Below are 24,886 nucleotides of genomic sequence, written 5' to 3'. Positions count from 1 at the left end.
CGCTCTGGGTTCACAATCCCCCCACAATTGAGGATGTATGTACAGGCTGCGGTATCCACAACGCAGCCATGGTCTGCTAGCTGGTGTGTATCCCCTGGTCCTTGGGCGTTGCGCACCGTCTCCAGGACACCGGAGTAGGCTTAGTGTGCAATCCCCTTTAAAGGACCGCCTCCAAGAGCCTCGCCTTTCAGGCTGACTGGTTCCCAGCATCCACCATGTTGCGCACGCCCGCATATTACAGGTCGGGCACCATTGGACCAAAACTGTATCCCCTCAGTGGCACTCGGGGCTTCACCGAGGCACATCATGTACTTCTAAGCCTCTCCCTCACTCCTGCGGGCAACAGAGAGTACCAACAGCAAGGGTGTCGATAGAGTCTCAACCAAAGAATCGCAAGCTCATGGAGGGACAACCGCAATCGTGACCATTAGGCCACCAAATAAAAATTAATATATTTCAAAAGCGAATCATACCTCTTTGGTGATGGGTAGCCAGATCTGATTTTCTCTAAAGCCACCTTTGGTTTGTAAAAATGTATTGTCTAGTTTTCTTGTCCCTTTGGTACCTGAACAACACAGGGCAATAATTAAGATGGGTTAACGGAAATAATCTGGAAATCTGGTACTCCTGGAGGTGCTGGGTTTGAATTATAAATTCTCAGAAATGAGGTGGACAAATGTAAACTTTTTCAGGTGCCATACTCAACAGGGTACATGAAGTTCTTGGCATTCACAATATTTCCACTTATCTCCAGTCATATATAGGGAACCTCTTATTGGTTTGTCTCTTGAGAATCTAGTGTTTATCAGCTTGAGAGATGGCCTTTAGGAACACAGGAACTGAAGTTTATTTGGAGTCAGAATCCACCTTCTGGTTTTTTTTGGTACGTTGCTCAAAGATTACATACCTTATCCTTTCATCTCTGTCTTTGTCCACAAGTGTACAATGAGTAGTCTGAAGGTGTTGCAGGCAGCCGGTCTAAAGACCCTGGAATTACCCAACAGTGACACTGGTTCAGCAGACTTGAAAACAATTGAAGTATTCCGCATTCTGTGCTCAGTTCCATGAAAATAACACGGCTATCTCAAATGCTGCCAAAGTTGGCGATAGAGACCATTAACTTCTGTTCTATTTATTGAGGTATTGGTTCATACAAACATGACCAGACTTTTATTACTTCCAAATGGAAAGATTTGTCCAGGATTGAAGCATAGTTTGCTGGGAAAACCTATGATGAAGAAGCATTTGTTTCATGCATATAAATGCATTCAAGCTGGTAGGCTATACAGACTTTTTACAGGCTGCCATGAGATCTGAGTATTCATAATCACTTCCTCATAGAATATTGTTATTGCATTTTTAAATGGTCTTGATTTTAAATAGATACAGCTGGAAATCTGTAATATGAAATCAACAAATACATGTGTGGATAGTGCAAGGAATTTGATTGTCGTGTGTGTGGCCACAATGTTCTTGCACATTACTAAGAGCAGCACTGTAAAAAGCCCACTGCTTTAGATACGACTAGCATGTACATAACCCAATACCAGCTCTGATTCTTTCATCAGCATCCTCGTCCTCAGCGCTGCTACGTACACTATTTTCACTTCACCCCTGAAACCAGATTTCACATGTGTCCTTACCATGTATTATACAATACTGTCTGTGACTCCAGCCTTTTCCTCTGTGATATCACACCTCTCTGGCTGTAGCAACATTCTCTGGGTCTCACTTAGGCTCTCCTTAACCTCTTTTTATGCCATGTTCAGCTTACAGCTATTTTGTGTGTGATATAGTCCTCCGCCTTGTCTTCTAGGATCACAGACATGGGCTACCTCCTAGCACTCTGTAATGTTATACTCGGACCTATAGACTTGATGTCAAATTCAGATTGTCACATCAAACTAGGCATGTCTTGACTGTTGTAGCAAAATCTGGGTATATGTGTGTCCTCTGTTATTTCAGACGTTGTTGCATAGAAAGAGCGTCTGGCTTTTGTTGTCACTGAACATGATGATATACCTTGATATTTTACTATCACGTCTGGTTTATTACATACATTTATGAGTTTCCTATTGCTAGATGCAGTGTCTTATGCTTCACCAGCTTGTAAAATATTAACCTTTGCTTCTTTTTTATCTCCTAGCTATGAATACAGTTCTGCTGAGCAACCTCTTTTCCCTTCCACGAATTGTCTATGCCATGGCAGAAGACGGCTTGTTTTTTAAGGTGTTCTCTAGAGTCAACCCTCACACCCAGGTCCCGGTGATCGGCATTGTAGTCTTCGGCATTCTCATGGCTTTGACGGCACTCATTCTTGACCTGGAAGCCCTTGTTCAGTTCCTCTCAATTGGCACCCTGCTGGCCTATACGTTTGTTGCGGCAAGTATCATTGTCTTGCGCTTCCAGCCGGAGAAGACTGACGTAGAACCTCCAGTCGAGCACCCACCAACCCCCCCACAAGTTGAAAGTGAGGGGCGTACTGAGATTGGAGGGGAGTTGAAGGAGTATGAATCCTTTTCGGATAAACTACAGCTGGTGGAGATTGAGAAACGGGCTAAGCAACGCAGAGAGCCCGGACAGCTGAAGGTCGGTTTTGAGCCCTACCTTAAGTTCCTGAGCGATTTCTACCCAGGGGAAGTGGTGACCATCGCTGTGGTCACCATGATGGTCTCGGCAATCTGCATGTCCTCCATCGTGGTTTTTGGCGACACTTACCTGCACCTTCCAACATGGGCCTACAGCCTGCTGCTGGTCCTGTTTACCATTGGATTTCTCGTCAGTCTCTTTTTCATTTGGGTTCACGAACAGCAACAAAAAAGGAAAACGTTTCAGGTATGTTTGTTTAGTTATCTTTTTTTTTTTTTTTTTCCCAGACCTTTAATGCACATATTAAATTGACACAGCATAGAGCCTACAACCTCGAGGGCCGGCTGCGGTACATATAGGTACTTCTCAGAGTAACACAGCCATATAGCCGACATCCCGGGGGTTCGGCGGCGTGGTAGCAAGGAGTGTAAATAGTAGCCAAAGCTTAGTATCGGATAATCTGTAGGTCTATGGTATTTCCATTTTAAACAAACATAACCACTCAAAGCAGAGGAAACATCCATGAAAACGATCGCAGTCAGCATCTTTCGCCATAGAGCGCACACGGTACGACAGCAGTCGTATCTACACTCACTGGTCATAGCCAGATCAGCCGTCGGGGAAGTACACAGTTCGCCCCTGTAGGCATTCCAACGACCCCACTTCTTATCCCAGACCCCAGGACAGCCCCTAGTTTTGTAAACCTATTTTTCGGACAGCATGCACACATCCATTGCAGCCACCCATCTAATCAGGATGTTTAGTTATCTTTGATGGTGGCATTAGAGGTAGGGTAAAGGTAGCAAACCTCTTGGATTATGATATAAAAATCAAGCATTCTGCCTTGTGATTCTTTTTTCTCTGCTTTGTTAGCAATGATCTCCACTTAACCTTACTTATTTGGAATATACAAAGCGTGGCTGGAAGCAGTAAACTGTGATGAATATTTTTTTATTTTTTTTTAATGCAAGACTTTATTGAATTTCCAACAGCATACATACGTGCGCCTACAACCCTGAGGCCGGCTTTACTTTCATATGTTTCACGGATTCTGCGAGTAGTCATACTTATCGGGCTGCGAATCATTTTAGTACATACATTTGTTATCATCTTGCTTTTCTATTTTATATCAACAACAACTCAAATTGTGACTCAGTAAATAACACACGACATTCCTTGTCTCATAGATCTTACAGTCTTTCCTGCTAGACGTCACAATAGTGAACTGTCATGAAATTTAAGAATTGTGTCTAAAGATATATAAATATCCCAGAATTAAAAGCCGCTTCTAATGTATCAAGCCAAACATCCCTGGGCTTCGGTAAAATAAAATATGGCAAGCGTTTGAGCAAGTATTTTAAGGAAGGAAATATATCTAATAATAAAATCCTGACCCTCTATGGTCTAGGAAACTGATTTTTTTTTCTGTTGCATTGCTTGTAACAAGTAAAAACAGAACACCCATTCTACTCAGTGATAATAATTCATAGCCTTACATTTGCCTACTTTAGCAAAGTCTCAAGCAACACTTGCATTTACACTTTGGAGCCTTGCCTAAGCCAGACCGCTCTTTTACTAACCCTTTGCACACTTACCATCTTTATCCACTCTCAGTAGTGAATCCACTCCCACCTTTACCCAAGACTAGCAGTTTTGCTGACACCTTTACCCACTCACTGCATAACTCCTACTCGCACATTCAAAAATACGTGTTACTGATTGTGCTTTTGCTTACACCTCCCAGTCATAGGTAAGTAAGAAAATAGTTTTTTTTTTACTCGCATCCCCTGTCTGTACCAGAGTTTTGTACTTGTTAATCCTCACCAAACCCAGCACTGTTTCTAGCACACCTCCAACCCTTTTTTTTGGGGGGTGGGGGAGGGGTTGCGTTTTATATAGCGTGAACTCGAACCGAAGGCATAAGAGCTTTTTACATGAGCACCAGTTGTCTTACAGATGGACAAATTCACTTTTGGTAGGCACAGGGGTTAAGTGATTTGCCAGAATCACAGGATGTTGAGCGTTCCTGTCGAGACTTGAACCCGGTTCCCCAGCTCGACGGCTATGGTATACAGCCTTTACAACAAAACTTTTACAACGAACTACCATTACAACGCAACTTTTACAACGCAAACCATTACAACGCATAGCGCTGGGGGGCGCTCTAGGATAGGGAATAGGTTTAATGTACTATCCAACACCTTCCCTACTATCCACGGGGACTGGAGTTGGAATAGTAAATTAAACTATTCACTATCCAGCGCCTAAAAGCATTATGCGTTGTAATGGTATGCGTTGTAAAACTTGCGATGTAAAGGTAGGCGTTGTAAAAGTATGCCTTGTAACATCATACATCCGACGGCTATAGCTGTTAAGCCAGATTTTCACTTACGGCACTCTTTATACTCTCACCCTCACCCAAGTTTTGGACAATTTTACCTGAACATCACAGCCTAACCCGATCCCAGTAAAACTGATTTAGAGTTTTTAAGGTTTGCCAATTATTAATATTAAGTGGGTTTTCCGATGCCGAACGAAGAAGGTCCGTTGAAGATATTCTTGGTTCTCACTACTTTCCATCCACTATACTTGCGTGTTCATTTCAGCTTGGATATCTAAATATCACTTTGACTATGCTTGCGATCACTTTTCTGCCATTCAGTATGTCTGCCTGCACTATGCCAGGCTACATCTGCGCACCATTGGTATTTCCATTTAGGGTTGACTCTTTCTTCGTGCAAGGAAGTGGAGATAGCAAATCTAAGAGGATTACACCACATACTGGGGTGAATAATCATTTCAAGGAGAAGGACTTGACATTTGTCTCCCAAAGAAATTGAGTCGCAAGATCGCTGTTCCAATTCACCCGCGCCATAGGAGTATATTGGCTTATCTGCTTTTTAAATTCTATTCATTGGTGAAGGATACATTCAAATCTTTGCAATTGCAAATTAACATTGCCCTTTCCAGCAGCTCGAATTTTCAATCATGCATGCCAATTTTTTTCCTCTATCAAAAAGCTTCACTTTTCCTGATGACAGCTGTGGGGATGCAGATCACCTGTGTACCGTGGTATAGAAGATCAGCATAGAACAGCTGGCGTGAAATTCACCTGCATAAGAAATGCCCTTGGCAGATAGGAAGTACTGAGCTGTGGGGCAAGGGAAAATGCAGCGTCTGTTCTAAAAAGTGGAATCGTTGCTTTGATGTGCTCAAGTGCATAATGTTAGTTAACAGTATCAAAAACATTTTTTTTTAATTCTGTAAAGAAGGTAACTTTGTAGAATAACTTATAATTTAGGTTTCCAGCTATGAAGGGGGTGATAAGTCTATACATGTCTTTTGTAATCGTAATACAACTGAAACAGATATTTTTTTATACAGATGCGCTTTGGAACTACATTTCAGAGTATGTGGCACACATTAAGCAATCTCTTTTGAGTGAATTCAACCACAGAATGAGATACACCTGAGTTAAAAACAACTTCAAAATCAGTATTCACAATATACCAGCAGCCAAAATTAACATACTGCAAAATAAAAAACATAAATAAATAAAAACCTTCAAAATACAGGGCCTGTTAACCCGGACAACCAATGATATTGTTTAGCTCATAGTATGCGTGAAATATGCTACGGAGATTTTTTTTTCCTAGATGACTAATTCCAGGGATCACCAACTTTTTTTTTTATTTTTTATGAAAGCAACTTGCATTCATTGAAAATCATCCCGACCTACTAATGTACCACATCAGGCAAGATTATATTAGTAGCCACGATATGCAAGATTCCCAGCAGTCGTTAGTGCATCAGGTAAGATGCTGGCAGTAACATAAATAAGCATTTGCAATGCAATATGTCTCACATTTGTAATAGTTCAAGTTATTAGTATTGTGAATGACAATGCCTTTTTTTGTTTTGCAAACTAACACATATATAAGAGGCATTGTCATTTCTAATGCCAATAGCTCAAACTCTTGCAAATGCGAGACCACTTTAATGGTGACTACGATCCTTTCTTTAGACGCTGCTTGCTATGTTCAGGTTACAGTGAGCCGCATCTAAAGAAAGGGGCTCGTCCACCATTAAAGTGAGGTCACGACATTGGGTGCCTTTACAAAAAAAAAGCATGTGTTTGTGAAGTTCACCAACAAATGTATTTTTTTTTTTTTGTAAAAGCACCCCATGGGGTGCTTTCAGTTTGATGGCGGCTGCGCCCCTTCGTGTAGACGAGGCTCGCTTTAACCTGAATACGGCAAGCAGCGTCTAAAGAAAGGGGCGTGGCCACTATTAAAGTGAAAGCATGGTATGGGTCCTTTCACTAAAAAAAAAAAAAAAAGGTTTCGTAGCGTGGCAGCTAAAGGTAAAGCGGACCGCACCGACAATACTATAAAGAAAGAGGCGAGTCCGCTATAGTTACAGCTGAGCGCACTGGCAAATTAACTAAATAAAGAAGCATGGCCAATATAGTTAAAGCAGACTGCCATTACTGATTAAAATATAAAAGTGGACAGCGTGCTGTGTTGTAAGAAAGCACGTCATGGGTGGAATAGGGGTAAATCATTAAAGAAACTAGTGCTCACAAACTAGATGAAGCAGACCGTGTAACAACAGAAGTAAAAAGTCCAGTCCTCATGGGTGGTTACAAATGCAGACAAGGCGTTACCAAGGAGGGACTACCTAGCCTCTCCATGAATGAAAAGCAACGATTTAGAAAGGACAGTAACAGTAGCCAGTTAAAACAAGCATTTACAATGCAATAGGTCTCCCAGTATTAAAGTTTGAGCTATTGGCATTGTATATTACAATGTGTTACATTAATTTGTTATCAAACTCTGAATTGTTGTATAAAGATGATTTGTGTCACGTGACTTCCCTACCATCTCCTGCATGGCCTGCTGCCTGCAATGTCGTAATGCAAGAGGATGTTCCTGAAAGAACTTTACAATCTACTTCAGCAAATGTGACTTTGCCTATTCACTGGATCAACAGGTGTGAATGAAAAACTCCGACTCATAGCTTCACAATAAAGTTAACAGTAACGCCATGGCTGTAGCAAGCACCCCCACCTGCAGAGACACGCTTTGAAGTGGTGGGCGGCGGGCAGCTGGCTCTCAGTCACTCACGCCTTCTCTATGAAACTGGCTGACAAGTGACCCAGACTTTGTTATTTCTCACGAGACGTCTTATTTCCTTTTTGCACAAATTACACAGAGTGCCGAGGAGTAATGGTATTAAAGAAAACAGGAAGCGGAACATCTGAGCAGCTGCTTACACCAAGAGAGTTCCTCTACAGATGTTCCAAATGTTTTTAACGTAATCCCTTCTAAACAGTTCCCTTGGGAATTGTTTTATGCAGCTCATGCAAAATGTGTACTCTGCCAGCGGCAGAAAAAGTGAAAAATACATGCATGGGCGCTGTTAAATGTCATCTCATCTGGGGCCGAGTCTTGAAGGTGTGCGCTAGGGACGGACGCAGCTGGGCGCCTCATTTAAGCCCTTTCACTGTCATGTGTACCTTTAACTCGGAATTTCTCAAAGATTGTGGATAAGCTGCATTGCCCACAGTTCGGAAACAGTGAGCATTATTGCTTCTCTGTTTCCCAGCGTTGCTGCCTGCAGCTTGTGTACTGTGAGAAACTCATAGTTAAATGCATGTACCTTGGAGAACGGAACAGCAGCCCTCGCCGTGCTCTGCTCCATCGCTGCTGTTCATGCTACCTGCCTATCTTGAATACCACTTTTCTTTCAATTGTGTTCACCCCTTGCGTCTCTCTCTGCACCAGTCACACATACAGTAGTGTCGGTGTCACACATACAGTAGTGTCGGCCCCGTCTCTCAGTATACTGTCATAAATTTTTTCAGGCTGTCTCCATAAGCATTGCCTCGCTTACTGTCTCTGTCTATTTTAGCCTCGCTCAGCATTCTCCCTTCTCTGTCCATCCCCCCCGTTGTCTAGCTGCCTCTCTTCTCTCTTTGTGTCTCTTTGTATGTCTGCCCATCTTCCTCTAGCCTTTCCTGCCTCCCGTTCTCTCCACTACACCCTTGTTGTCTCTATGGTCACAGCTGTATGACGTTATGTTTTATATGTCCCTGTCAGCTTGCGTGCCTCACCCTGTCCTTGCCACTGCCCAGGTAAATCAAACCTTCCAAAATAAACGAAACCGTGTGTTTCCTGTCCCCCCTGCAATGGGACATATTCTATGTGTCTCCGTCCGAGCCCTAAGTCCTCCCCCGTTTTTGGGCGCTGCCTCTCCTGTGTGGTAGATTTTCCTGGGTAATTTGTGCTGGCATGGTTTGAATGAGTCTGGGTGAGCGGAAACACAAGCTGCGTTGTCTTTGCAGTGCATAAAATTATGAAACGTACCACATTTATTAACAACAGAGCGGTGTCATGCAGTGCAGCCCTGGTGAAAAGCAAAACATGCTAGAGGGTACTTTAAATCAATCATAGCCCTTTCATTCCTAGTCGGCACAAGTGTGCACATTTGCAATACGCTGGAGAGCAGACCGTTCCAACTTTTGAATGTAAGAATTGGGGCATAGCACATTAGTTGCACTTGTTTTCCCCACATTCCAACTCGAGCAAACTCGGTTTTTACACCGTCTGCCCACGTAATTTGCGCCAGGCTTACCAGTGAGAATCATGGCGGCAAAGCCTGCAGGCACGCAGAGTTGGTTTCTTGATCTGGGTACACATGACTTGTTGCACTGAATCAGCAATTGTGCCGGACTAGGAATGAGGGCCTCTTCACGGAGTAAAACGATGATAATACGGAAAATGGATGGGCACATTATCTGACTTCTGTTTTAGCGCAGTTCGAGAAAGGCTGCATGGATTACATTACCTAACGTGGAGGTGAAGAACACTGGTTCTGATCCATTCCCAACATATGACCTACCACCAGCAGATATTGGCCGCCCAGCCAGCACTTCATCTCAGCGAACCTGCTCCTGTACTCCCCAGCTGGTCGTGTGCGCGTGAGGAAAACTACCGTGGGGCGGGACTTCCCTTTCCTGCTGGAAGCCGCGCCCACGGAGTGCCTGCCCAGGAGAGGAGCGGTGGCGGCTGAAGTCCGGAGTGGCGGTAAGTGGGGGCGGGGGGGGCGCTCGGTGCACTTGTGGGTGTGTGTGTGCACGCGTGTGTGTATGCGACAGCGGGGGTAGGTTCTCTGTATGTGTGGGTGCGTGCGTGCATGGGCGCTTGTGTGTGTGTGTGTGTGTGTGTGTGTCTGTGTATGCGTCTGTGTATGCGCATGCGTGTTTGGTGAAAGAGCTTCCCGGGAGACAGCAGCTGAGCGCGTTCGCGAGCGCGTGCCCCGCTCAAATAGCCTCCTTGAAGAGGCAATGCGCGCGGCCAGCCCTGTCTCCTGGGAAGCATAGTCACTGACAAAAGATCTCCTGGCGGACACAGCGCTGACGCGCTGTTAAACGCCAGGAGACCTAAAGATGGGCGGGAAATGGGCGGAGCTTCAATCCCCTACCTGAATATAGTACGCCTCACAGAGCAGCACACGCGCTGCCCAGGCTCGCTCTAAAAAGGCTTTACAATTTGGAATGCTTCTACATGTGTAATACAGAAGGCATCACTACAATGCTGCTGGAAGAAATAATATAATGTTGGTAATAAGTCTCCACAAATCTGCTTGAGTTATTATTCAAATGTGATCCTTAAATATAATTTGGAAATTCAACCATTTTTCTCCAAATAGCCTATAAGTTCTAAAAATACACACATTTAAGTCTCAAATATTAATTTCTGGTGTACATATATTTTTCAACCGAGCAAAAACTTCTGCTGTACTAAGCTGCGCTGCAGACAGGAGACCTCATACAGCTATCTAGAGAGCTAGCAGTAGCTCACGAGCTCCTTGTTTGAGAAGCCTGCCGTAGGCATGCCGCTGAAGAATGAACACACCCATTTGCATTAATCACAAGGATACTGACACGTCCATCCGGGTATACATTCCCAGCCTAGGTCAAAACAGCGAGAGCATGAGTTTTATAAACCTTCGTGAGAAATTCACAAGGAGGAGCCCGGAGAAATATGGTAAAAATGTAAACCCTTCAGGGCTCTGAAAACTAGATTAGACAAAGCAAGTGATTTGACCTTCTACCTAAGGTGCGCATGCACTACTCATCTTCATACGACCTGCTAGGGAACACAGAGACTAGCAGGTGAATGGCAAACTAGTTCTTCACACTGGGAAACTCGTTAGATGCACTGCTCTCCATACTCTGCCGAGAAATGTTTTTCTATTAGTATTCAAGTATCCACAATGGGTTTATTTGCTCTCCTGTTTTGCAAGGAAGTAGTTCTGGGTACAGCTAAAGGTAACACAGGAGGACATGCTCGATTCTCAGAAGTCCTTTGAAAAGTTGGAAATTTACTTTTTCTTATGTCTACATTTTGAGTAAATATACTGTTTAGGAATTCGCAAAGCAGGCTAGAGTACTCCTGCGAAGCTCTGCAGGTGTTGAATCCCTGGTGGGCTTTCGTGCAGAAACATTGAAATTTACAGAAATGTACAGGTGTACCTGTGGAAAAGGAAGTGAATTTTGTTACTTTTTTCTTTGTTCTTCATAAGGAAGATACTTTTAGCCAAATAACAACCCCTTTCCTGACACCTCATTGAGATATGGTGGTGGTCCTTCCTATTTTCATCTCTGAAAACAGGTTACCCCCTCCTCTTCATAGGCCGTGATAAGTAACCATTTAAGTGTGGCAAACAAACTGCGTTCAGGGAAGAGCCATTAGCCTGCAGTTTTGCGAGTATTCGCCAACGTCTTGTGGAATCTCACCCAGCAATTCACCCTAAGTAGCAGATAAGTTGATACAGAAGTTCTGCTGTACTGTGAGCAAATCCACATCTCTTGTCAAAGAAATCCTCAATTATTGTTTTGAATCACTGGAATAACTTTAACGCAACTCAGCATATGTAGATGGGAACTACCTTACTTCAAACCCTTACTACCCCAGCCTTGGAAAAGGTGGTATGCAGTGGTTTAGCCTGCAAATTGCAAAATCACAGGGTTGTGACCTCAAAGTACTTTGTATTTTTTAAATCGGACGAAAGCCCTTTTATCAGTCCAAAAAGTCTTTCTAGCTTGAAAATGGGCTTTTGCGATTATTACCAATCTTAAATAGGAAGGGGCGTGTAAGGGCCTTTCTCTTTGAGATTCTCAGTAGTGTGTGATTTATGACCACCGTTGTGGTAGCTAATGATTGATCCATTGGCCACTGCCTGTTACGCCCATGTGCTCCCAAAGAAGAAAGGTGCCCCTATATTTTATGTGGGCTACTTAAAAAAAAAAAGTTCCTGTTTGAAATGCAAATATAGGTATGGAGGAGGTCCGATGTTCCTTTCAGGCTCCCAACCCTGTATTTGCAGCCGATCACAGAGGGTCACAAATTACAACCTGCCTAATTGATATTCATTAGACCAGTGGTTCCAAAATGTTATCGACCCACGGCTCCCTTGACCCATTGGCCATTGCCGGTGGCTCCCCACTGTTATGTTTTTTTGGAGGGTGGGGGGGGGGGATGTAAACCCGGATGAAGGTAATATAATCATATATTCATGGTATTTTGTATTACTACGGCGGTGCCTCTAATAAAATATTTCTAGTTACACTTATTTGCCCATGCCAATTTTAGTGCTACGCAAACAAATGATGGACGAAATGCTGAATAAGTCATACATTCACCCCCAGTCAAGAGATCTGGGTTAAATCCATCATTCTTTTGCTCACCATGCCACTCCAGTTTAGACCCAGCCATATGCAAATCAGTCTTGACCCTGTGCCTCATGGGAAAAGTCCAGACCGAACTGCCAAGCCTGGCCCTCCCTGGACCGGAAACAAGCATCCTGGGACCGGTTTCTGGGTATTACCCTTCATCAGCCAGGCTAGCTTGAATCCAGTGGCCCAGTGAGCAAGAGACCCACGTCTAAGCATACCCATCCCATTTAGGGTGAAAAGTGCTACGCGAACAAATGAACAGAATGTTGAATAAATAATACATTCACCCCCAGTCAAGAGATCTGGGTTAAATCCATTGTTCTTTTGCTCACCAAGCCACCCCAGTTTTGACTCAGCCATTTGCCAATCAGTCTTGACCCTGTGCCTCATGGGAACACCTGGACTGGAAACAAACATCCTGGGACCGGTTTCTGGGTATTACCCTTCATCAGCCAGGCTAGCTTTTGAATCCAGTGGCACAGTGAGCAAGGGTTCCACGTCTGGGCAGACCCATCCCATTTAGGGTGAAAAGTGCTACACAAACAAATGCTGGACAGAATGCTGAATAAATAATACGTTCACCCCCAGTCAAGAGATCTGGGTTAAATCAATTGTTCTTTTGCTCACCATGCCACAGCAGTTTAGACCCAGCCATATGCAACTCAGTTGTGACCCTGTGCCTCATGGGAATAGTCCAGACCGAACTGCCAAGCCAGGTCCTCCCTGGACCGCAAACAAGCATCCTGGGACCGTGTCAGAGGCCAGTGGTGGACAGAGAATGAGACCAGAGCACGGTTAGTCTACAATAGTGTTTTATTACGTATTGTTTGTAAGTGGGGCTTTTGACCACAGTCCTTCCTCCAAAGGGGTTGTTGCTGGTTGCAGGGAACGTCAGGGTTTGGTCCGTCGTCCCGGTTCTTGTGGCCTCAGGGAAAAGAGAAAACAAACGGGTTTTTACTGATCTGCTCTCAGTATCTAATGTAGTGCTACCTTCACCGATTTACCAAAAAGAAAGGGTTGTGTTTTTGTGCAAGGATCACCGAGGGGCCTCCCGCCTCCCCAACCTTGCTACCTCCCGCCTCCCCAAACACCCCACCAGAATGCCCCTTTTAACAGCACTTGCCTTGGGCTGTGGCCCGACTCTCGGACCACAGCAGCTGGACCCGTGGCGTCTTCTCCCTTCAGCCCACCGGGTATGGTAGCAGTGTCGGGAACGTTGCTCAGCAGCACGCGCTGGGTCCTCTCTCCCTTCCGGGTCTCCTCTGCCTCCGCTCTCACGCTCTCCGCTCTTCGGATCTCCTCCGCCTCCGCTCTCACGCTCTCCGCTCTCCTGCTCTCCTCCGCCTCCGCTCTCACGCTCTCCGCTCTTCGGATCTCCTCCGCCTCCGGGTGCTCCTCAACCTCCTCTCCGACCTCGCACACCGTCCGTTCCACGCCTCTCCTTCTTATCCTTCCGGGTTCCGTCGGCTGACTGGACTCCTCCCCCTTCCGCAGTGTAACAACTAGACCGCGGCTGTGCACTTCCTGGTTCTGTGTTCTTGGCAACCAGGAAGTGGTGTTTCCTTCTTCTTCGTCCGCCTCTGAGTGCTCCATCCGCTCCTCATCCCCACAGACCGGTTTCTGGGTATTACCCTTCATCACCCAGGCTAGCTTGAATCCAGTGGCACAGTGAGCATGGGACCCACGTCTGGGCATACCCAACCCATTTAGGGTGAAAAGTGCTACGCAAACAAATGATGGACGGAATGCTGAATAAATCATACATTCACCCCCAGTCAAGAGATCTGGGTTAAATCCATCGTTCTTTTTGTTCATTTGTTTGCTGTAACACTTTTCGCCCTAAGTGGGATGTGTATGCCCAGACGTGGGTCCCTTGCTCACTGTGCCACTGGACTCAAGCTAGCCTGGCTGAAAAGGGATGACATACCTTGAACCGGTCCCAGGATGCTTGATTCCAGTCCAGGGAGGACCTGGCCTGACAGTTCGGTCTGGACTGTTCCCATGGGGGCACAGAGTCAAGACTGATTTGCAAATGGCTGGGTCCAAACTGGGGTGGCGTAGTAGGCAAAAGAATGATGGATTTCACCCAGAACTTTTGACTGCAGGAGAATGTTTGCATTGTCAGTATTCCGTCCATCATTTGTTTGCTGTAACACATGCCAATTTTAGAGTACCCTCTCAAGCTTTTTTATCCTACTTACAGTGCTAGAAAGCACCACTATGCATGAAGGTCCGATTGCCAAAGTGTTTCTGCGCTTGAAGAATATTTGCATGCTCTTCCATTTCTACCCACGTCATACGTGCCAACACATCTCTCTCAGCATGGTGACTCATGATTTTGTAAACTACATAAAGCTTTATTGTTGCTGTCTCCTCCCTGAAATTGCCTCCAAATCAATGCAAGTGAAATAAATGCCTCTGATTTTTTTTTTTTTAAATGTCCCTCTCTCTTGCTTCCTGATATTGGCATTATGCCATATATGGTGTTTTACTTCTGTGTGCTCAAGGAGAGAGCAGGTTAGTCTGGAAATGTGTGTGTACTGAAAGAAATGTGCACTGGAAGTACCTATGATTCAAGAACAAATGTCAATACTTAATAATACTTAGTGTGTTTAATAGAACTGTACTTTCCTGATAACTTGCATTGGTGTAAAATAAATTTGGAAAAAAACAAAACTATTAACAAGTCTAACAAAATTAATCAGGCATCTTCTGCTTACTTTGGGAGTGTTGGAACGTGGGGATCCAGTGAAATATAGATCAGTTTCCTCGACATGCCATCAATTAAGCACTACGTTTACAGCTTTAGGCCTGTTACATTGACTTCATGCGTTTAAGTCTAATTAGTTTAACTAAAACCAACACACCCTTCAACATTAAATTCATTAAAGTGCTTGGTGCGTGGCTCCCCTGGCTAGGTTTGGCGGCTCCCCAGGGAGCCATGGCACACAGTTTGGGAACCACTGCATTAGCCTGATCATGTTGTACAAATTGTGATGCAACATATTCGTACCTAGGTCACATTGGTGACCGCTCAGCCCTCCACAGGCCTTGGTCGCCCCACTCACTGCTGCCGCTCCTGCCTGCCTTTGCTGCCTCCTGCCTGCAGATTCCTTCGCTCGCTGCCCGCTGCTCCTGGGAATTTCCCGCTGCTCCTGGGAATTTCCCGCTGCCCGCTGCTTCTTGGAATTTCCCGCCGCTGCCTCCCTGCGGCCCCGCCCCCTGTGATTCCATTCGCCGCCCGGCTCCCGCCACCCAGCTGCTCCTCCCTCCCGGCTCCTTACTTATGACGCCCCCAGAGCGACCGCGCAGCGGGCGCGCGCAGCGGGAGCGCCGATTGAGCGCCGAAGTTGCGCCAAAGGTAAGCCCGTCTGCGCCCGTCCGCGCCTGGCCCGCGCCCAGCGCCAGGACCCCTGGCCCTCCCCGCCGAGGCAAGACGACCCGACTGACCTACGACGCCGCCACTCTCAACGCACTCAATGCCGGCCGGACCCACGCCTGCTGCCGAGCCACCCCGAGACGCACCCACGGACCCTTCACCTGCTGCACCTGCAAGTTCACCTGCCTCCGAACCTGCCCCGCACCCGCCAAGACAAACACCAGCAGCAACCACCTCAAGTGCATCCTGATCAACACCCGCTCCATCCACAGACACGCCGTGGAACTCTGGAACCTCCTCGACGCTACATCACCGGACGTCGCCTTCCTCACGGAAACCTGGATGAACGCCTCCTCTGCACCCGACATCGCCATCGCCATCCCGGACGGGTACAAGATCATCAGGAGGGACCGCATCAACCAGACCGGAGGTGGCATCGCCATCGTCCACAGGAACACCATCCGCATCACGACCGACGCCAACGACTCCTTCGCCGCAGCCGAACATCTCCACTTCCAGATTCACACCGACCCTAAGACGTCCCTCAGAGCCACCCTCGTCTACAGACCCCCGGGACCACGGACACAATTCAGCGAAGACATCACAGACTTCATCAGCCCGCACGCCCTCCCCTCCACCGACTACATCCTCCTCGGGGACCTCAACTTCCACCTGGAGAACAACAAGGACCGCAACACCACCGCCCTGCTGGAAAACCTCGCCAACCTCGGACTCAAGCAACTGGTCAACACCCCCACCCACTACGCCGGCCACACGCTTGATCCCGTCTTCTCTTCCAGCAAGTACATCACCTTCAGCCACGCCACCGGACTCCACTGGACCGACCACAGCTGCGTCCACTTCAGCTTCAAAAGATCCACGACCCACCACCACCCGCAACAGGTACCTCACAGGAATTGGAGCAAGATCACCGCAGACCAGCTCACCACCTCCCTCAGCCAGAGCTCACCCGCCAACACAACGGTCCCCAACGAAGCAGCCCGCAACTTCACACAGTGGCTGACCGCCTGCACCGACGACCTCGCGCCACTAAAGAACCCTCCCAGCAGACCCAGAAGCAAGAAGGCATCCTGGTTCACCGACGACCTCAAGGACTCCAAGAAGACCTGCCGTACCCTCGAGAAAGCCTGGCTCCTCGACCGGACCACCGACAACATGACCGCCCTCAAACACGCTACCCGCAAGCACCACCAGCTCATCCGCACCACCAAGAAGAAATCCCTGAAGGAACGACTGGACAACAACGCCCACGACAGCAAAGAGCTCTTCACTATCGTCAAGGAGTTCTCCAACCCCAGCACCGGCACCACTGACATCACTCCGTCACAAGACCTCTGCGACTCCCTCGCCTCGTTCTTCCACCGCAAGATCGCCGACATCCACAACAGCTTCGGCGCCCCACCCACGCACCCAACCGTCGAACCAACGCCCCCCACCGCCACCCTTTGCACCTGGACCACGGTGACCACCGAAGACACAGCCCGCACGATGAACACCATCCACTCCGGATCACCGACCGACCCCTGCCCACACCACGTCTTCAACAAGGCCGACTCCACCACCGCACCCCAACTCCGGAACATCATCAACGCCTCCTTCAACACCGCCACCTTCCCGGAGAGCTGGAAGCACGCCGAGATCAGCACCCTCCTGAAGAAACCTACAGGGGACCCCACCGATCTCAAAAACTTCCGCCCCATCTCGCTCCTCCCTTTTCCTGCTAAAGTCATCGAGAAGATCGTCAACAGACAGCTGACCGCCTTCCTCGAGACGAACGGATCCCTCGACCCCTCGCAGTCCGGCTTCAGAGCCAACCACAGCACCGAGACCGCCCTCATCGCAGCCACCGACGACATCCGGACCCTGCTCGACAAGGGGGAAACAGTGGCCCTCATCCTCCTGGACCTCTCCGCTGCGTTTGACACGGTCTGCCACCGCACCCTAGTCCAGCGCCTCAGCAACATCGGTATCCAAGAGAAGGCACTGGAGTGGATCATCTCGTTCCTCGCCGGAAGAACACAAAGAGTCCGCCTCCCCCCGTTTCGCTCCGAGGCCACCGAAGTCATCTATGGCGTCCCGCAAGGATCTTCACTCAGCCCCACCCTCTTCGACATCTACATGAAACCTCTCGCAGCCATCGCACGCCAGCACAACCTCCACATCATCTCTTACGCCGACGACACCCAGCTGATCCTCTCCCTCACCAGAGACCCCGATACCGCCAGAACCTGCCTACACGAAGGGATGAAAGACGTCGCCGAGTGGATGAAGGACAGCCGCCTGAAACTGAACTCGGACAAGACGGAAGTCCTCATCCTGGGATCTTCGCCCTCCGCCTGGGACGACTCCTGGTGGCCCCCAGCCCTGGCCACCGCACCCAAGCCAACCGACCACGCACGCAACCTGGGCTTCATCCTGGACCCCTCCCTCTCGATGACCAGACAAGTCAACGCCGTCTCCTCATCGTGCTTCAACACCCTGCGTATGCTTCGCAAGATCTTCCGCTGGATCCCGACCGAGACCAGGAAGACTGTCACCCATGCACTCGTCACCAGCCGACTGGACTACGGAAACGCCCTCTACGCCGGAACCACAGCCAAGCTACAGAAAAGACTCCAGCGCATCCAGAACGCCTCCGCCCAACTCATCCTGGATGTCCCCCGACGCAGCCACATCTCCAGCCACCTGAGGAACCTGCACTGGCTCCCCGTCGACAAGAGGATCACGTTCCGGCTCCTCACCCACGCACACAAGTCTCTCCACGACCTGGGCCCCAAGTACCTCAACGACCGCCTGACCTTCTACACGCCCACCCGCCAGCTACGGTCCACCAGCCTCGCCCTCGCAGCCGTACCACGCATCCGAAGAGCCACCGCCGGAGGAAGATCCTTCTCTTACCTGGCTGCCAAGACTTGGAACTCCCTCCCCATCCACCTTCGGCTGACCCAGGACCATCTCGCCTTCAGGAAACAACTCAAGACCTGGCTGTTTGAGCAGTAGCATACCCCTCCCCCCAAGCGCCTTGAGACCCTCCCGGGTGAGTAGTGTGCTATACAAATGGCATGATTGATTGATTGATTGATTGATTGATTGATTGATTGCGAATTGCATTACAATTCGCAAACGTCTGCCTTCAAACTGCTCATTCCTGGCTTACACACCTGAAAAATACACCTGGCCTCCAAGCCTTGAGTAGATTCAGTATTGCAGATAACAACAGGATTAATGAAAATGGAGGGGATGGTGAACACAAATGTGTTTAGAAGTAGGAATTCTAAAATGGTGACAGAAACCTGAAAAGAATGAAAGTGCTAACCACATAATTAAGTAAAGGAAAAATTGTGTAGCTGCAAAAGACAAATTTCCTGAAAGAGGATGCAGAGGGAGCAGGTACATGAAGCACGCTCCAACGCTTTATTACATGCCATAACAAATCCAGGTTGGCAACTAGAGTCTCTCCTGGGGTCAGCCAGACCTCCCGTTGTCTCTGGAGTGGGACCCCAGGCACTCAAACTCCTGATACACGTGCTTGTCCCTCTCGGGTCCCAGTGCCTGCTTCATTGTCTGTGAAAACAGGACTTAACAGGACAGAACCTGTCAGTTTCTCGTCCCTAATACAAGACCCATCTCTTCAGAAAAACCCTTAACATTACAAAATTGTAAAAACTTGTGGTGCAGTAAGAACATGATTGTGGAAAATGCAGGGACCTAATAATATTAATGCGATTCGTGAAGGTTGAATTTTTCACAAAAAAAGTTAATTAATGCACAAAAACAGGTACAGTTCTAGAAGAGCCAGGCAGGTGTTTCTGGAAATGTCTTGTGTGGAAGAAAGATTGTATTTCAATTTGGCTGATGATATTAATGTGACCCACAAAAGTTTGTAAACTATACTGAAAGAGGGAATGAGAAATAGAGAAACCAGTAATAACGACGTGTTCGGTGTATAGAAGAAGAAGAAAAAAAAAGATTCTGCATCAATCCAAGCGGGGACGCCCGGTATCAAAAAGGCATTTTTGGGCATGGACACAAGATCACAACCGGAAATGGCTGGACTTAAACCTGTTAATTATTTACATAAGGATAAAGACGATGTGGTGTGAATTCATTTACTCCTGTGTAATTGTTTGCCATGACTGTGTCGTGTTACGCAGGTGAAATTTCCACATTAGGCGTAGGGAGAAGGCATGCCAAGGAAGCCTGGGCGAAATTTGCTTAATCTGCTGTGCTGAAATTCTGTTAAAGGCCCAAATTCGTGAAATTATGCATTATTACTTATGCATTAATGCTAATCTGGCATTTTATGTTCTTTTCTTTAGCAAGAAATGCAACTTTGTGTCCATTTCCACTGTCGGGTACTTTGCATTGTTCCAGTGCTCCTGCGATAGGATTTTTGCCTAAAGAAAACTCGTGTGTTCAATGTGGCGTAATGGAACACCCCCAAATTTATTTGGGTAATGCGATTGATATCAGAACGAGTTCCTTCATGGAAAAAATGCTTCCCTGTTGAAATAAAGGAAAAAATGTGGAATTCATCATAGACACGGGCTTCCTCCGGTGTGGTTTTCTACTGTTCCTCATTAAGGCTAGGGTAGGTTTCTAGGTGTACTACTACGGGTATGCCTGTACATCACAAAAAAGTTCAAAAGTTCGTTCAAGCAGTCGAGGAAGTCGCCAAATGTACTTCGCAGTGTGTTTTGAATCAAAACTAAAGGGTTTGTTTCTCAAGTTCTGCTATTGGTTGTAGACAGTTCTGCTATTGTGTGGTTAGCGCAAGCAAAAATTAAATGCATTTCGCAGCAGCTAGATGGTTGGTGACCTATATTGGGGGCAGCAAGGTGGTCTGATTGAGCCCTGTTTCGATCTGGTGCTCAATAAATCCTGCCTCCCATCAAACAACCAGAAAGTAGTGCACTAGGGCTGTGTGCCCATGGGACGGCCCACAAACCTCCCCACACTCTTAACATGTTGTCCATTTCGGTACAGCTGTATTATTTAGCTTGACGGTTCATGCCATTTCTGCCCGGTGCTTAGTAACTCCCGCCTCCACACATACACACCTTAAAGCCGCCCAGGAGTTACCAAAAAGTAAGAAAATGGTGCATTGGGGCCCTGTACACTTAGGGAGGGCCCACAAGCCCCACTGCACTATGTTTACTAGTTGCCTATGTTGGTTCATGCACAGTAGTGGCAGCTGTTTAGAGTGAGTGCCTAGAGAACATGGCCGCTCTGCTTTGCCGCCACAAATTGAGTCAAGAATTCGAGGTCCAGGCTTGGGCTTCCCATACCTGGTTCAGGCATGGTTGGGAAGTAAGTGGCTGTCATGACAATGTATGCTTTACATAGTGGGTAAAGGTGAAGGCCGCGCAGCACGCACAAATATATGGTCTATGTAGAAGACATCATGTCATGATGGATATATATATATATATATATATATATATATATATATATATATATATATATTACCTACTGGCGGTCGCCAGTAGGTATATATAGTTAGGATTTTTTCTCTATGGGATTTTTGAAAATTCTATGTCTAATAACTTTGGCGTTTGTGGACGGAATTGGCTGAAATTTTCAGGAAAATGGCACATTTTGTTTCTGAGTAGCCCTTGAAAATTTGGGGGGGTTCGTCAAGGGGGGGCCGAGAAAAAAGGGGGGTCCCAAAACGTGTTTTTAACATTGAGTTTTCCATAGGGCGGTTGGCCTCACTTTTAGCCCGAACGGCTGAATGGATTTGCACGAAACTTGGCAAAATTGTAGGGACTGGTAGCCCGATGTGCCTTTTGTAGGTCTCAATATATGTGCTACAGTGGATTTTGAGAAATTAACGTTTAAAAAAAGATATATATCTGTAACAGCGGACCGGGCAGCGCTCCAGGACGCGTACTTTTCGCGCAACGGAGCTTTGTGAAGCGAAGCTGATTGGTTCTCCGGCGTCTGTAAACATTCCAAACAGTCCGTAGCGGCCGCCATCTTGTCTCTCGGTAGGATCGAGAGACAAGCGGAGGCCAAACCGAAGGGGCAAATGACCATAAGGGGGCATAGTAGATCCTCCCTGACCGTTTAGGTTTGATGTGGAGGTTTTAAAAGGGCCCCGCGGGGCAAAAAAAATAAAAAATAATAATAATCGAACAGCTGAATGGATTTGCACGAAACTTGGCAAAATTGTAGGGACTGGTAGCCCGATGTGCCTTTGCTAGATCTCAATATATGTGCTCCAGTGGATTTTGAGAAATTAACGTTCAAAAAAAGATATATATCTGTAACAGCGCACCGCTTCGCGTACTTTTCGCGTTACGGAGCTTTGCGAAGCGAAGCTGATTGGCTCTCCGGTGTCTGTAAACATTCCAAACAGTCCGTAGCGGCCGCCATCTTGTCTCTCGGTAGGATCGAACAGCTGAATGGATTTGCACGAAACTTGGCAAAATTGTAGGGACTGGTAGCCCGATGTGCCTTTGCTAGGTCTCAATATATGTGCTTCAGTGCATTTTGAGAAATTAACGTTCAAAAACAAGATATATATCTGTAACAGCGCTCCGCTTCGCGGAGATAAAATTATATGTGTATTACCTAGCTGTTGCTAACACCAGTTAGCGACGGCTAGTAGAAGATAGCGACCATCTTGGGCCCCACTTTGCATGTGAGTGATATTTATCACTAATGACATGCAAAGTGGGCATGCCAAGATGTTAGCGACTGGAAACAGTCGCTAACATCGCTATCTGCTATTATCAACTTTTGGAAATATTCGAGATAAGCGCGAATATCTCCAAAAGCTACCACCTGCCCTGAGCAGTTCTTAGCCATGTTATCCAATGGGAGGTGGATAACATGGCTAAGAGCATTAGCTCGGTAATGCATGAATATCGCTGAGTTTTCAGCGATATTAATGCATTGCGGTCGTTTTTTATCGTATTTGCGATAAACCTTGATAATAGCAAGGTTTATCTGCGATAATTTCTGACGGTAAAAAAATCGTTGCTAAGCATCGTTAGGGATAAATATCGCTTAACTTTGGTAATATGCCCCAACGTCTGTTAACGTTCGATTAGAAGGAAATCAGGAAGTGTTGAAAAACATTGTCTGCGCCATCTTGTCTTTTTTCAAATGCCACACTTTTGTCGTGCACGGCAGCCATTTTAGATGCCTTGACCAGACCCACTCTGTGCACGCTGTCGATCCTTAGCATGTCTCCCCACCCTCGCAAGCATCTCCCCCAGGCAGTGGTCACCCCCGCTCTCTGTCTTATGCATGGGTAATAAACCTCCCCCCCATCTGCGCTGCTCTTCCCTGAGAATCACACCCTGTGCCCGCCCGACACCTCCCTTTCGCCCTATTCACTACCGCACCCTCTGACACTCCTTTTCCTCTGTGTCCGATTGTCCAGGCTGGTCCTAGGGTATCAGCTAGCCCTGCAGATGTAGTTTATGGCCACAGCTGTAAAGAATCACCCCTCTTCAAAGGAGTTATAGTAGATCAAGGCCCACACTCAATGAGATCCGTCACAGCAGAAGCGTTGCTATTATCTGAAAACCATCCTGTATTGTGATTGGGGAGGGGACCGAGCCTGAAGCGGAAGATTCCAGGGATGACTCTTTGTACATCAAAGTTTTTACAATTATGTGTCGCATTAAAAATATATAGCACTCCGACAAAGTAGTAAGATTATAAAACTTTAATAATTTATAAATATATACAAGAAAACAAAAATAGTAATAACATATAAACATTTTTAGGGAAAAACAACGAAGTAGCGGTCGGCTGTGCGAATAGTCCCAACGCAGCACAACGTCCAGATTTCCGGCGTGGGGCGTCGCGGGGGGTGGGTCATCAGTAGCAAACTGTTGTGCGAATAGTTCCAAGGCAGCAGAACGCGCTGAAATCTAGATGACACGAAAGTGATGTCTAGTAAGTTGCCACCCAGCAAATAACGGCGTGGGGCGTCGCGGGGGGTGGGTCATCAGTAGCAAACTGTTGTGCGAATAGTTCCAAGGCAGCAGAACGATGGCACCAAGGTGATGTCCAGTAAGTTGCCGCACTGGTTTTGGTATCCTACAATGCTGCTCCGAATAACGGCGTGGGGCGCCCCGGGGGAGGCGGCGTGAACGGGCCTCTCCAGGTGGAGTGTCATCTGTTGTAGTGGGGCGCCCCTTTACCGTTTCAGTTGCCATTCCGTCCGTTTTTGGTCCACTGTGTCAAAAGCCGCAATTCAGCTGAGTTGCGCCCACTCTTGCGGTGCAGCGATAGGCGGCTGTCACAGGACTCTCAAAATGGCGGCAGGCTGTTTCCTTTTTGGGCCTGGTCCACTGAAATGGCCCTGGGACACCTTGGAAATCGGACGCTTGTCTGCTAGGTCTTGGACCCCATTCTCGAAAGCGTCCCCTCCGCCTTGAGAATTCATCAAAAGTTTTGGGGGCCCCGACTCCTGCAGGCTTCTGGTGGGGAGCGGCTGCCATGATTGCTCGCGGAATGACCACGACTGAGCTACGAGATGGTGGTGCTCTCATGCTGACGCCAGCTTCAGTCTGAAACATCCAGAAACAAGGTGGGGCTTTCATCGTTTGGGAAAAAAAAAAGTTTTCATCCAATGAAAAGTGTTGTTTTTAGGTCATATGATCAAGCCTTCCATCATTAGGAAACCAAAAGTAAAATGAACCAATGAAAAGTTTTATAAACAAGTCACATGACCTGTTATGCGGCATAGGGTATAAAATGCGGAGAAAATACGTTGGCACGTGAGGCGGCGTCAGTAGCGGACCGATGTGCGAATAGGCCGAAGGCAATACAACGCGCCAAGATCCGGATGGCACCGAGGTGGTGTCATAGTTGAGAGTTCTGAGCAGCGGTTGTAACACTGTCTGAAGCTTATTTGCAGCTGCTGCAGCTTCACTACGCGCCAAGATCCGGATGGCACCGAGGTGGTGTCTAGTAAGGTGCACTGGTGTGGCCATCCTACAATGCTGAAAGTCGGCGTGGGGCGCCCCGTTGGCCTGTGAGTTTGCGTCAGTAGCGGACCGATGTGCGAATAGGCCGAAGGCAGCACAACGCGCCAAGATCCGGATGGCACCGAGGTGGTGTCTAGTAAGTTGCCGCACTGGTGTGGCCATCCAACAATGCTGAAAGTCGGCGTGGGGCGCCCCGTTGGCCTG

General features: G+C 47.3%; 1 protein-coding gene across 2 annotated transcripts in view; it reads left to right on the top strand.

Annotated features, from left to right (window-relative positions):
• SLC7A4 (solute carrier family 7 member 4) overlaps positions 1–24,886 on the top strand; it is a 277,563-nt gene that overhangs the window by 137,548 nt on the left and 115,129 nt on the right. For both annotated transcript variants that reach the window (XM_078667033.1, XM_078667034.1), the window contains exon 3: positions 2,147–2,835. In XM_078667033.1, coding sequence (XP_078523159.1) covers positions 2,147–2,835 — 689 coding nt within the window. The remainder of the gene's footprint in view (positions 1–2,146; positions 2,836–24,886) is intronic.

Source organism: Lissotriton helveticus, chromosome 11 (genome assembly GCF_964261635.1).
Source record: "Lissotriton helveticus chromosome 11, aLisHel1.1, whole genome shotgun sequence".
Classification (NCBI taxonomy): domain Eukaryota; kingdom Metazoa; phylum Chordata; class Amphibia; order Caudata; family Salamandridae; genus Lissotriton; species Lissotriton helveticus.
The sequence above is the reverse complement of the archived record's forward strand: the minus strand, read 5'-3'. Positions and strand labels throughout refer to the sequence as shown.